At 56.9% G+C, this 13648-nt stretch overlaps 1 protein-coding gene across 8 annotated transcripts in view; it reads right to left on the minus strand.

Moving 5' to 3' along the window:
* The window catches only part of NIN (ninein), a 66848-nt gene that overhangs the window by 50083 nt on the left and 3117 nt on the right, over window positions 1-13648 (minus strand). For 7 of the 8 annotated variants that reach the window (XR_010070892.1, XM_063333820.1, XM_063333818.1 and 4 more), the window contains exons 2-3: window positions 9467-9670; window positions 3099-3180 (exon numbers count right to left, since the gene is read on the minus strand). Coding sequence is in view for 7 of the 8 variants with exons in the window: in XM_063333820.1 (XP_063189890.1) it covers window positions 3099-3180; window positions 9467-9649 (265 nt within the window). In the remaining variant the exon portion in view is untranslated. Of the gene's footprint in view, window positions 1-3098; window positions 3181-9466; window positions 9671-13222; window positions 13310-13648 lie in introns of those variants that run through there. The other variant, XM_063333819.1, reaches the window with a different exon arrangement.

The following is a 13648-nucleotide window of genomic DNA, read 5'->3' on the forward strand; positions in this document are numbered from 1 at the left end:
CCTTATTTTAAGACACGTTCAAGCCTTTTTCTGCTTTTCCTGTTCCTCTGCCCAGCCACGCCACTTCCAGACAGAGCTGGGGTTTTCCCGGCAGGGTGATGCTCCGGTTCGCGGCCGGCTCTGTGTCCCCACACCAACGTCCTGGAGGGGACAGAGCTGACAGCCGCGGCGCCGGGAGCTCTGCCCGCCTCGCTTTTCAGGGCTGCTTCCCGGGCAAAGTGCCCACAGCACGCCAGGACCATCCTCCGTGCCAGTCTTCCCTTTGGAAAGGGAATTTAGCTTCTTTGCTGAGAAATTAAATAAATATATCAGCTGCTCCCTGCAAGCCTGAGTGCCTCTCCCACCTGCTGCTTCCCCCCGAAAATGGGGAAACCCCCACCAGCCACTGGTTCCGCAGGAACTGCTTTTGCATCCCACGCCAGTTTGGGTTCCTTCTCCCCCCAGCCCCTGGGTCCCGCTGTGACCCTGGTGGGGGGGTGCTGCCCTGTCACCCCCAGGGCTCCTTGTGCCAAACCATCCTCCCTGAGCTCGGGCTGCGCTGCGCCCTTGGGGACAACGGTGCCGTCCCCTGCCGGGTCCCCTTGGCCACGTAGCATGGGCTGTCTGGGGGCTGCTGGGGAGCAGCTGGTTCCGAGAACGAAGCCACAAGCCCTCCAGCTGCTCGCAGACCCAGGGGACCTTCCCATCACCCAAGTCCCCGGGTAAAACCACAGCGTCAAGGCACACGGCCGCTTCCTCACAGAGAAAACTCTCCAGATGCAGCAAACAGCCTTAAAAACTGCATTGGGTTTTTTTTTCCCTCCCCCCCCCCCCCCCCCCCCCCCCCCGCTAAATTAAATTTTCATTTAAATGATATGATTTGGAGCTCTTAACTCAATTTTTCCCAAGCCCGGGGCGGGCTGTAACACCAGCACTTCCACAGCCCCTGACAGTTCGACACCAACAGCGCAAAGCAGCTTGTTCTCCCAATCGCGAGTTTGATCTAAATTAAAAGCAGCAAAGACTTTGGCGTTAACCGGCCTGTCAAAACGCATTAAAAAAAATAAAAATAAATGCCTCCCAGGGCTGCCGGGTGTCAGGCTCCCTACCTGCACCCCGTGCCCTTTGATTACCTGCCACGCAAACCCCAGCTGACAAACGCGTCCCCAAGGAGGGTTCTCCGGCTCCGACGCAGTCTCTTGCCGGCTGCATTTGTAATTTCCCCTGCGATAACCCCGAATTTAGCCCTTTTCTAGAAGATTTATTTATATTTAAATCAAGCCGGAGCTTCTCAGCCGTATAGGTTTTCCCCAATAAACGTGGAGCGCCGGATTAGTTCTGGTTGGCCAGGGCTGCGTCCAGCTCCGTGCCAGCTCCGATCCGAGGTGGGTGGAAGGGATGGCCGAACAAATGACTCCTCACCAGGCACCGTCCAGGCTCCCCCCTTCGCTCCCGAGCACCCACTGTCCTGTGGGAAAACTACATTGAGGGACGCTGGGTGCAAGAAGTGTCATCGCCGATCTCCCTCTAAGCATTAAGAGCTTTGGAAACGAGGGGTGGGGGGGAATAACCACCCCATCAATTGCGTCTCTTGCAGTTTTTGCAGCCTATTTAAGGGGGAAAAGTTGGAATTTTGCAGACTTGCTGCGCTCTCCGGCATGGGATGCTCCAGCTGAGGCTGATGCTCCCGGAGAGGAAATCTGGAGTTTCCCCCTCTTCCCCCCTTGCTAAACTGTTTTCTCCTTGGGGGATTTTGTGCCCCCGCTGCTGCTCCCGAGGCAGGATTAGGGATTTACATACAGGTGTGACCCAGGCAGACCTCAGCACCCCCCTCCCCCCCGGCTCCAGCTGGAGCCCTCCCCCGGCTCCACACCTCCCCAGTGCTCCCAGCACCACCAGCCCCTTCTGCACAGGGAGGGGGGGGCCACACCGAAGCTGTGACCCTATTCCCTGCCGAGGGTCTAAAAAGCCACATTTTAAAGGCTCGCCGAAACAAAGGGAAGGAGAAAACAGGACAGCGAGGACTCGCAGCACCCGCTGCTTCCCTCTGACCAGCCCCAGGTTGATTTGTCAGAGGGCTTGTCTTCTTCGGAAGCGTCTTTGGGCCAGACTGACTGTCCCCTGGGAGAAACAGAATCACCTTTAAGAAAAATTTCTCCACCCGAAAGGGTTGTCAAGCATTGCAACAGGCTGCCCAGGGCAGTGGTGGAGTCGCCATCCCTGGAGGTATTTAAAAGCCGGGCAGATGCGGTGCTGAGGGACGTGGTTTAGTGGTGGGTTGGGCAGTGTTGGGTTGATGGTTGGACTCGATGATCTGAAAGATGCCTTCCAACCCAGACAATTCTATGATTCTACCTCCAAGTAGCTTCTGACAGGACCAAGCTCACCCCACTCATCCCAGACACAAGGAAAGAGAATGGACTTTAAAAAAAAAAACTAATAAATCAAAACCAGTGCTAGACAGGAGGAGTGTTTCTACCTCCAGCAGCCCATCTCCAGGAGGAGCTCTTGCAGAGAGCTTCCCCTTCTAACCTTCACAAACCCACAGCAGCATCCACAGCCAGCACGGGTTTTCCGTAAGGCACTGCTGTCCCCCCGGGACAAATCCCACTGCCGGCCCCTTCAGCGGCACCAGCAGCCAGCTCAGCCCAGAACGAAGGCTCCCCCCGAGGCAGAGCTCACAAACCCAGCTGGGATGAAGCAGCAGCACTAAAGCAGCCATTTGATCGCCCGCCCGTAGCTATCTGCTGCAGCTGGAGACCTCCTAAAGCATCCCTTGGCCACCAGAAGCCTTGTGGGATAGAGAGACCTCAGCCCATTTAGCAGCCTTTGGGCATTCCAAGCATCTAAAGTGCTGTTAGTTGTCTACACGCAGACATCACGTGCCTTTCCGGGCATTTAGATCATGGTAATGGGATATAAATATCTAATAGCTCAGAAAACGCTTTTATACAAGGCTCCACAACAGACCTTAACTCTCCCTTCTCCCTAGGCATCCAAGCAGAAGAGCTTATCTCAGCACCTAAAAAGCGCTTTCTCTTCTAAGATCCTCTGCAAGATCCACCCAAATCCACTTTGCCAAAGAAAACGTACTATTTTTGAGGATTTTTAGTATTTACCTGGTTCTTGGAAGTGCTCTTCATTTGACAGGGTTCTGGATAGGATGAGGATAAGTGCTTCTTTAAATTGGTCAAAGTGGACCTGTGGGGGGGGGGGTGAAAGGAAGAAAGGAAGAAATTAAGTGATACAGATAATTAAAAATTGGGCCAATAATCCAGCAGGAAGATGGGCAGCAACGCAAACCTCCCAGATTACCACACTGTGCCCGCCAAGAGCCTCGGCGAGGGGCACAAGTGAACCTCATCGTTCAGTTTTGGGGCCTGGAAACAGGACAGCAAGCAACCTAAAGACACAGTTCGTGTCTTTGAACATGTGAAAAAAAAAAAAAAGATTGTTACCACAATGACCTAAAACTGCTGCTTTAGTGCATTAGTTGGGTTTTTTCCAATCAAGAAAGAAGGCGAAATAGCGTGTCCAGAGGACCAGGGAGCATCTCCATCACTTGAGGTGACCTCCCCAAGGTTGATGGCTCCTACAGCAAGATACCAGTCCCGACCAGTGTTGAGAGGCTCGCTTGTGGAAATGCTCCACTGCTCTAATTAAGCTTCAGAAAACACTTTCCAAAGCGGACAGCAGAAAGTCACACCCTTTCCAGGCCAGTCCCAGCTCCCACCAGCCGCAGCTCCGCGAGGGCTGGACTGGAAATACCAGGTCAATGGGAAAAACAAGGATCCTACCACTGGGTTTTGGGTCTGGTTTCCCCCCCCCCCACCCCTGCTTTTCCATCTGCGTGTTCCTGGAAAGCCTCCTGTCTCACCGCCACAGACAGTTGCTAAGGGGCTAGAGCATCCTTCGCAGCCGCGCCGGGGAATGCCAGCAATTCCAGCCGCGGGGGACAGAAACCCGGGGACAGCTGGGGAAGCTATTTGACATGGGTGAGCGGCGAGGCAGAGCTGGCTGCTGCGATTTCTCCCGGCTAAATAAATGTTAGGAGAATTTTTAGCACTGAACAAGATCCTTCGTATTTAAAGGACCCACCGAGGTTGCTCTTGCAGGTCCGGTCATTGGGAATCTGGCACAAAGGGCAGGAGCCGCAGTCAGAGGGGATTTTTAACACCGCTGGGGGAGGTCTGAAGTTTGCCAGCTTGTTTTTGGGGTCAAACCAGACCAAAAAAGAGAAACGTGCTCCCCAATAGGCTTGGGGACGACAGCGGAGCTGGGGGCTCAGCCACAAGCCCCCCCCCCTCCATGCAGGGATGAGCCCTGATCCCCAGCTCGGGCGATACAAATCGCTGCCGTGGTTTTAAACACAGGCTCCCCGAGTAATTAAACAGTTAGAAATACATCCAGCAAAGAAACTTGTCAGGGATGCCTTCATCTGAATACTAATTGCTGCTGCCATTCGTTTCCAAGGGCTGGTGTACTTCAAAAGGACAGTTTACAGAGATAGGAGAATTTGCCTGATTAAAAAAACAAAAAAGAACAAAAAAAACTTGACATTTAGACTAAATGAGGATGAATAAAAGATGAGGGTGTTCGAATAACAGGTCCCCTTTCCCCATGGGATCTCTCGGCAAGGGAACGGTAACAACAGCCACGGGGACAGAGAGAGCCGGTCCCTCCGATGGGTGCTGGGGACAGGTTTGGACAGATCTCACAGCAGCAGGAAAATAAAATAAAAAAAAAAAAAGAAAAAACACAAAACAAAACCCACTTTGCATCACTCTTGCAAACACGTTGAATGAGAAGGTGGAGTAAAACCACCCGGGCAGGTGCGGGGAGCACCACTGCCCTGGACCCTGCCCTGCCTAACGAGCCCCGGAACTTGTGATTGCCAAGAAGCACTAACGAAGGGGAGGAAGGGAGCAGGGGGCTGAGCCCTTGCTGCCGCAGCTGTGCGGGGGGACAGATGGCCCAGGCGCCGCAGCCACCCGGCGATTTTACCATGACTACCACGTCCAAAGGAACCCGGGGAAGATTAGGCTGTGGGGCAGGGGGAGGCCATCCCTCCAGCCTCCCCCCTCCCCGTGCCAGCACAGCAGGATTTCGACATTTAAAATGCAAATCAGCAGCACAGAGACACACGGCGAGCGCTGGCACAGGCTCAGAAGGGTCCTGAAACGCTTCGGAGCAGCAGTTTGTACTCTACAGGTGTAGCCCAAGCTGGCAGAGGGAGGGATATTTCTTTTCAGGGAAACCTCTGGCCCATCCCGACACCAGACAACCAGGAAAACCAGCATCTGTTCATGGTGCGCATTTGACATCGGATGCCGCATGCCTGTATGCGGCATGTCTGTACACCAAGGAGTACTTGGAGAAATGCAACTGTTCAAAGTGGAGCTGTGCTCAGGTCCAAGCCCGGCAGGCAGCCTGCGGGACAGCAAAGCCACAAATGCTGTAATATCTCGCATTTTAAAGAAAGCGATCCTTCACCACTGCTCCCCAGCGGTGCCCCCGCTCTGTATCTCCATCCGGTTTAAAAGCCAGTGGGCATGCAGGGGGGATGTGCACCCCCAGGAGATATTGAGCAAACGATGCTCACGGCATCCAGCACCCGCCATGTCCGTCCTCAGTATCCAGACGCCCCCAGCACCCATCTGCTGTGATAGAAGGGCACTGTCCTGCCAGGAAAGCCCATGCCATGGAGGCTGTGGGCTCCCCGCAAGCACGAGGGGCACTTCCAGGGATGTGACAGCCCATGTGGGCAGGTACAAGTCTGCAGCAACAGCCTTTGGCTTTCGCTTAGAGAACATTCCCAGCAAAAGAATGGGCTCAAAGCACCATCCGCTTCTGGGAAGTAGCCCCAGACACTGAAGCCAACCCAAGAAATTCTTTATGATGAGGGTGGTGAGCCCCTGGCCCAGGTTGCCCAGAGAAGCTGTGGCTGCCCCATCCCTGGAGGTGTTCAAGGCCAGGCTGGACGGGGCTTGGAGCAACCTGGGCTGGTGGGAGGTGTCCCTGCCCGGGGCAGGGGGGGTGGAACGAGATGATCTTTAAAGGTCCCTTCCAACCCAAACCCATTCTGTGATTTATGATAAAAACAGTGTTGGGGTGTTTAAAGTTTAACGCTCTTTTCAATGGGGTCGATTAATTTTGGAAGCACCAACTTGTGCATCCGCTCACAGGATTCTCAAACAGCAACCCGAGGGCTGATCCAAACCATCCCGAACACGCAGAGTTTGGGAGGCAGCGGCAGGGCGCATGCTCGTGTCGTCCCCCCGCCCCAGATCAGGGACAGGACACGCATCCCTGCAAACCCCACAGGGAGACCAGGGCCCTGCGCACCAATGGGGGCATGTTAAGCCCCCGGTGAGGAGAGTTTTCCCAGAACGAGTAAATCAGAGGCAAACAAGACTAACATGCTGCACAGACGCAGCCAGCCCAGCCTCCCCACGGTAATCGGGGACCAACCAAGCTGCCGGCTGCTGAGCAACCCCAGCGCCCTTGAGAAATCTCGATGCCAGCTTTAAAGCAAGTTTCCTATGAAGCTGTGACTTATTAGCACTAGAAAGAGAGCACGCATGTGCCAAGCTACCTGCTGCTTCGTGCTGTTTGTCCCTGCAATGCAAAGCAGGAGCCTGAAAATCCCTGTCTCTCTGGGGCAGACCAACATCGGTGGCTCCTTCCACCTCCCTTCGCCTTGATCTTGGACTGGAGTCCTGTTCCCAAAGCCCTGGCCTGCCTGCAAACTCCTTCCAGCAGCAGCCAGAAGGTTGCAGAGGGAAATAATCAAGGTGGGGAAGGCATAGGGCAACTTTGCAACCAAGTCTCCTCCTGGGATGTAAAAAGCCACTGGGCATTAAGGGGAGCAGCGTCACAGGGGGCTCGGAGGGGGTATATTTGCAAGAGGTGACCAACCAAAGCACGGAAAGAAGCTGATGAGCGAAACCCCATGCTGCAGTGTCCTCGCTGCAGGATTGCTAATGCCATAGCAAGGTGAAACCTGAACTCCCCGTCCTTGCTCAAGGACAGCCACCAAGGACGGTCCTTGCGCGGGGTCCGGAGGTGCCCGACTTACCCCCAACCCTGCAAATCGTCTAACCACAGCCCCTGTGTGCTGCTGCCATGGTGTCCCCAGGATAGCTAATTAAACTGCCTCTTGGAGGCCGGGCGAGAAAGGCATGCATCCTCTCAAGTGCGAGAGGGCCCGGGGGAACAGCCTTCCCAAGGAATCCCAGGAATTGCTGTGAGCATCGCCTCCGCACGCAATCGCGTGAGAAGAGCGGTTTCTGGGATGGTTTGGCTCTGCTGGGGCAGGATTTCCACCCCCCTGAGCCAGACCCCAGAGATAACGTGTACCCATTAATCCCCAAAGCATTGCACAGAGGGAGGCAGCACGCGTGGCCCCTGGCAGGGACGTCAGCTCAGCTCCCGCTCCAACCCAGCATCCCCATCCTGCCACATTCATCCCCCCGGAGCGCAGCCCCTGGCACAAAAGCCAAGCACGTGGCCCCACTGAGGAATCACCCCTCGGCAGACAAAACGCGTCCCCCCCTCCCTGCCCCTTCCCCGGTGCCCTCCCATAAATCCCGGCCCCTGGAAGCGCAGGGAACAAAGGCTGCTCCCGCCGCCCGGAGGGACCATCTGCGGCAAGGAGCCGACGGGGCAGGTGCAAGAAGCCGGCGCTCAGGGAGCAACGTGTTTGCTGCTATTCTCCCGATGAGCTCCCTTGGAAACCCAGAGGATTCGAGAGCTATTAAATCAGGCTCGCGCTTAGACATGGGCCATTGCCGCTGCTAACGAGCACAAATGCCGGGGAGACGGGAGGAAACACAGGAGACAAAGATCATCCTGACGTTCGAGTCGCAGGTTGGAAGCGAGAACCGTCCCCGAAGACAAAGGGAGGCAACGAAATAAAAATGCTCCTCGGGATGCCTCCTGCCCTGGGCTGGAGCTCCTGGCTGGAACATAGCATTGTCTAGGTTGGAAGGGACCTTTCAGATTGAGTCCAACCGTCACCAAGGTTGGACAGGAACAGGGCGAGCATGACCCGGCACTCGGGATGCTTTAGCAGGGAATTTTTGGTGCCACCGGGCTGAGCGTTACTGCCTTGAACTTGGCTTTTCAGCCACTCTGAGCAGGCCACAGGGTTGAGCTCTGCTGCTTTAGCCTTGGCCACCTGTGACCACCACACCTTTAGTCCTGCTCTTCCTTTCCCTCTATCCCACCACCCCGCGAGCGGCAAAAGCCAGATAAGAGCATCCGAGCAGCGGGAGCTCAAGACGGACGAGCAGCACGGAGTCTCCAGTGCTGGAGCAAATGCCACACTGCAATTCCCAAAGGTCAGAAACCTCCGGCTGGATCCGTCCGTCTGCTGTCAGCAGAAGAGCTATGGCCCAGGGGGAGGTGAGGAAGAGGAGGCTTTGCTCGTTAAAGGAATTATTTCATTACGTGAAAACTGCAGCCTGATAGGAAATTGGAGTCGGGACGGCTGCTTAGCTCATGTCTATGGAGAGCCCTGGCCGCCCTGCTCTGCGTTTTCTGATTTTAATGAGCAGTGGTGGGATTTCAGGGTGATTTTAAGGAAGCATCTGATGCAATCCGAGCACAGCGTGCTGGGAAGGAGGTAATGCAGGAGCACAAGGACATCCATGCTGAACACAGAGGTCTCCCAAAGGGCGAGCAGCTTTTGCTCAACACCCTGGCATTTAACGCTAGAAACGTACAACCACAACTGGAAAAATCTCTTTGGAAAACGCGGTGTGCTCACCCACCACAGCTCCCCTCCACAGGGACGCTGCAGCCCCGCAGAAGGAATGAGACATTTGTCCCCAAAAACCTATTCCAGGTGGGTCTGTGAGAAGATCAGCAGCGTGTGGACACTGACACCAGGTAACGTGGACGAAGGCGGCACAGCCAGCGACGGCTGGAGTCAGACAATATTCTCTACTTTAGAGAAGCGTGCAGGGCTGCGTGCGGCCCCACCAGTTTAACTACAGCTTAAGCCAAGGTAAATCACAGGCTCGAGCCCTGGCTTTAGGTCCCCATCACACCCCAAGCACCCGGGGAGCTGGTTTGGGGGAACACGACCCAGGCACTACCAGGTGCTGAGGGACACGTGTGCTGTGTGAGCCAGCGTGGGCTCAGCCGAGCATCGGTGTGAGGGCATCCTGGATGCTAGGAAAACATGCCCGGCATCAGCGCAGTGCCAGCTGAGGGTGAAGTGGCGGTTTCTGAGAGTTTGGGGCTGCCTCCAGTCAGGGAGGACACAGCGAGAAGCAGTTTCCTTCCCCGTTATCACTCTTAAAACCCGCCCTGCGCCCACTCTGAACAAAACAACAGACCTCGCCAGTCCCGCAGCCCCAGGGATGTTGGATACTCACAAATGACAGACATCCAGCCTCTTTCCGTCACCCTCCCGCACACACAGCCCAGCACTGCCTTGCTCCCAAGCCCCGGACCAACCCCGCCATCGCCCCAGCCTTACCCTGCCTAGGAGGTTGCCTTGGAGGAGGGTCTGCTGCAGCGCCGGGGCCACCTCCTCCAGGTGCAGCATGTGGCAGAGGTCGGTGAGCTCCTCCTGCCCCAGGGACCCTGTGCCCGTGCTGTCGAAGCTGTCGAAGAGCTCCTTGAGGCGAGCTTCATACTGGTCCTGCTCAGCTTCATCCATCCCATAGCCTGCCACGCTCACCTGCAGGGAGACACGGGGACAGTAAGCATCAACCGCAGCAGGGCATGCCGAGGCGGAAAAACCCCAAGGGCTGGGGGTGCAGGGACAGCCCGCCAGGCTCTTTGGTGCGGTTTTTGTTCACATGAAGTGAGCCTGGTTGCTCTGCCACCCCCTCCCTCCAGCCTCTCGCATCCCACTTGGTGAAACCACAAGTCACACAGCAGAAAGACCAAAGGAAAAAAAAAAAAAAGCTGCAGAGCCAAACCTTCAGGGTGGGGAAAGCCCAGGCAGGGACAGCCCCAGGTGGCACGTCCCTACCTGCCACCTTGTACTGGCTCCACGAGCAGCTCACTCAGCTCAGCTGGAGCAGCTGAGGTGCTGCAGGGGAAAATTGTTCCCTTGAGCTCTGCTGGTTCCCAGGTGTTGCAGGTGATGCTTTGCCCACCCTTAGCAAGAACACAAACAACCCCTTATGAAATTCAATGAGGGCAAGTGTAGGGTGCTGCACCTGGGGAGGAATAACCCCCTGCACCAGGACAGGTTGGGGGTGACCTGCTGGAAAGAGACCTGGGAGTCCTGCTGGACAACAGGATGACCATGAGCCAGCAATGTGCCCTCGTAGCCAAGAAGGCCAATGGCATCCTGGGGGGCATCAAGAAGAATGTGGCCAGCAGGTGGAGGGAGGTCATCCTCCCCCTCTGCTCTGCCCTGGTGAGGCTGCACCTGGAGTGCCATGTCCAGTTCTGGGCTCCCCGGTTCCAGAGGGACAGGGAACTGCTGGAGAGGGTGCAGCAAAGGGCTACCAAGATGCTGAGGGGACTGGAACACCTCTCTTATGGAGAAAGGCTGAGGGATTTGGGTCTCTTCAGTCTGGAAGAAAGATGGCTGAGGGGGGACCTTATCAACACTTAAAAACACTTAAAGGGTGGGTGTCAGGAGGATGGGGCCAGGCTCTTCCCAGTGGTGCCTGGAGACAGGACAAGAGGTAATGGGCACAAACCTGAGCATAGGAAGTTCCACCTAAACATGAGGAGGAACTTCTTTCCTTTGAGGGTGGCAGAGCCCTGGCACAGGCTGCCCAGAGAGGTGGTGGAGTCTCCAACTCTGGAGACATTCCAAACCCGCCTGGACACATTCCTGTGCAACCTGCTCTGGGTGACCCTGCTGTGGCAGGGGGTTGGACGAGGTGATCTCCAGAGGTCCCTTCCAACCCTATGATTCTATGAACCACCTCGGCAGCAACAGCCCACCAGCAGCAGGGAGCAAAGCGTGGGGCTCTGCCTGCACTGGGGAGGGCAGGAGACCCCAACCGCTGCCTCTCCCCCCACCCAGCCACCGCACACACCCCCCTTCATGAACCAAACCCACATCCCTCTGCCAAATATGCTCCTTTTGATGCTGGCCTGGCTGCAGGGAGACCCAGGTACCACCAGCCCTGTTGATGCCGGCGTGCAGCATCTCTGCTTTCCTCCACAGCCCTGGCACAAAGCCGTACGGTGCCCTGTGCTTGGGGACGACACGTCCCCGCTGGGTCACTGCCCTCCTTTAGGTACTTCAGGTCAAACCCCCTCTGAAGGCAGACGCGTTTGGCAGGGGATATCGCTAAGGTGGCAGCAAACCCAGCGCTGGCGCAGAGCTGACCCCAGCAAAGAAAGCCCAGGTGGTTTCCCCACCACTTGCCCCAGGGATTCATCTTCCTCTCCAGGCCAACAATTTTTCATCTCTCCCATTCCAGCGCTATTCAGAGCATTGCAGCCCCCAGAATTGTGTCGGCAGGGGAGCAGGGAGGCAAATTTCTTGTCTGAAATGAAGGATTTGGCTGGCAGCCTGGCTGCAGGGCTCCCCGCCGTCTCAGGGCCACAGCAGCATAACCCAGTGCAACGACACCACAGGGGGACATGCCACCACCCCAGGGGGCACAACAGGCACCACAGCCGTCATTGCCAGGACGCACCAAATGGCAATGGCATTGTAGGGACCTGATGCCCCAAGGACACAATCCCAGGATGCTCAGTCAGCCTCAGAGCATCCCCCATCTCCATGTGAATTTTGTTGTCCCCACACCGCTGCAGGCTGTCTCAGCCAGATTTCCCAAGGTGTGTGTGTGGGGGGGTCCTATCCAAACCCCCTCGCCATCCAGCCCTGCTACGGAGCAGCCACCTCCCCTCCTGGCTCTCGGCATCGCCGCCTGCGGACAGATATCCCAGAACAGGCGGAGCTGCCCCAAATGCACGGTGCACCCCGATCTCAGCCCCCTGCCCACCACCGCGGCCTCAAGGACCACTCTGATCTCCAAGAGCCATCACGAGCCACCACACCAGCTCGCGCAAGCGCCCCGCGGCAGAGGGACCATCAGAAAAGCCTGTCCCACCAACGCAGCTGGGTAACTGGGAAAGCTCCGGCCGGGGCAGACACTGCAGCAGCTGTGTCCTTGATTTCTCTGGCCGCAGGATGCAGATGCCAACGCGGAGCAGCATCGGGCTCCCGCGCCTGCCGAGGGATGCGGGGCCGGTGCCAAGCAGGGTCCACGGGACAGAAATAGCCCAGCCCAGCTGTCCTTCCTCCCGCACTGACACTGACAAGGACATCGCCAGACCTCTCGAGAGAACGGACGCAATCCCTCCCCATCCCCACATCGCTCTACCTGAGTTTCATATCCTCAGTGCCCCCTGGGTTGTTTTTCCCATCCCCCCAGATGCTTCTTGAGCTGCTTTAGCAAAGAACGAAGCGCTGCTACGGGGAGGAGCGAGGGTGCAGAAGCGTTCGCCTTCAACCCGGGGTGCAACGGAGGAGTCAGCACCCGAAAACTCAGGTGCCTGCAAGCAGAAGGAAGGCAGCGAACTAGTTCCCTGGTTCTCACGCCAAAAACCCCCATTTCCCACCCGCGCCCCCGGTCCAGCACACACAGATGGTGGCTGGTGCCGGGTACCAGCATGGGGAGAGCCCTGCACACCCCGGCAGCCCCAAAACTCACAGCCAAGCCCACAGCAAAGGCGACTCCGACCTGTGGGAGCTCCCCAGGCATCTTTGAGCTTCTTATCTTCAGGGTCAGCCACCTCCTGCCCCCCTCTCCCCTCCCCCCGAGGCCTCTCCAGCACCCGACCCTCCTTCCACACCACCAGAACCAGTTCCCCCAGTCAGACAGCACAGAGAGCTAAATGCCACCTCCCAACGTGTCCCCTAGCACCCGGAGTATTGGGGTCAAACCCCCCCTCTCGGTGCCATACCACCAGGCAGCCCCAAAAACTTACCCCCGATGAGTCTGGATGGGCTGAGGGAGGAGGCACCGGGGAGCCCATAAAACCAGCAAGAAAAATATGATCCCCAAAGGAGAGGAGCGTTGGGTGCGCGGTCCCTGCCCGGGGCCAGCCCTGCCCTACAGCCCGGGGGATGTTTTGGTGAGGGACCGTAGCTCTGGTGGCCTCGCATGTCCCCACAGCGAGGGATGGTGGGGGCTCACCGGGCTCCACACCAGCTCAGTGAGACCCAGCCACCCCCACGCAGCCCAGGGAGGGGATTTCGTGCTTTCCAGCATAAAAAGCACCAGAAATAAAGAAAGAAGGGCAACGCTACCTGCAAGTCAGTCAACGATGGCGAGCTGCCGGCAGCGAGGCGATCCCGCACGCATCCTGCACAACCTCCATCTTAGGAAGCCAGCTCCGGCACGCAGCCGGCTGCGCAAGGTGACCCAAGATGCCTACTCCCGGCTGAATTATTCAGCAAGTGCTTGGAGAGAAGAGGAGGGGCTGGGGGGGGGGAAATAAAACCAAAAAAAAAAACCCAAAAACCCACACAACAACAAACCAAACCCTCCTACCTGACGAGCTCGCCAGGCTGCCTGGCATCACCCAGCAGTCAAAATAATGAGGTCAGTGGCATCAGGGACCCGGGGCGCAGAGCCACCCTCGGCAGCCGGGGTCGGGGATGGGAGACTGACAGCAGAGAAAGGGAGAAGAGGGGAGGAGGAGGAGGAGGAGGAGAGAGAAAACACAAGAGGCA

This window comes from Chroicocephalus ridibundus, chromosome 4 (genome assembly GCF_963924245.1).
Source record: "Chroicocephalus ridibundus chromosome 4, bChrRid1.1, whole genome shotgun sequence".
Lineage (NCBI taxonomy): Eukaryota > Metazoa > Chordata > Aves > Charadriiformes > Laridae > Chroicocephalus > Chroicocephalus ridibundus.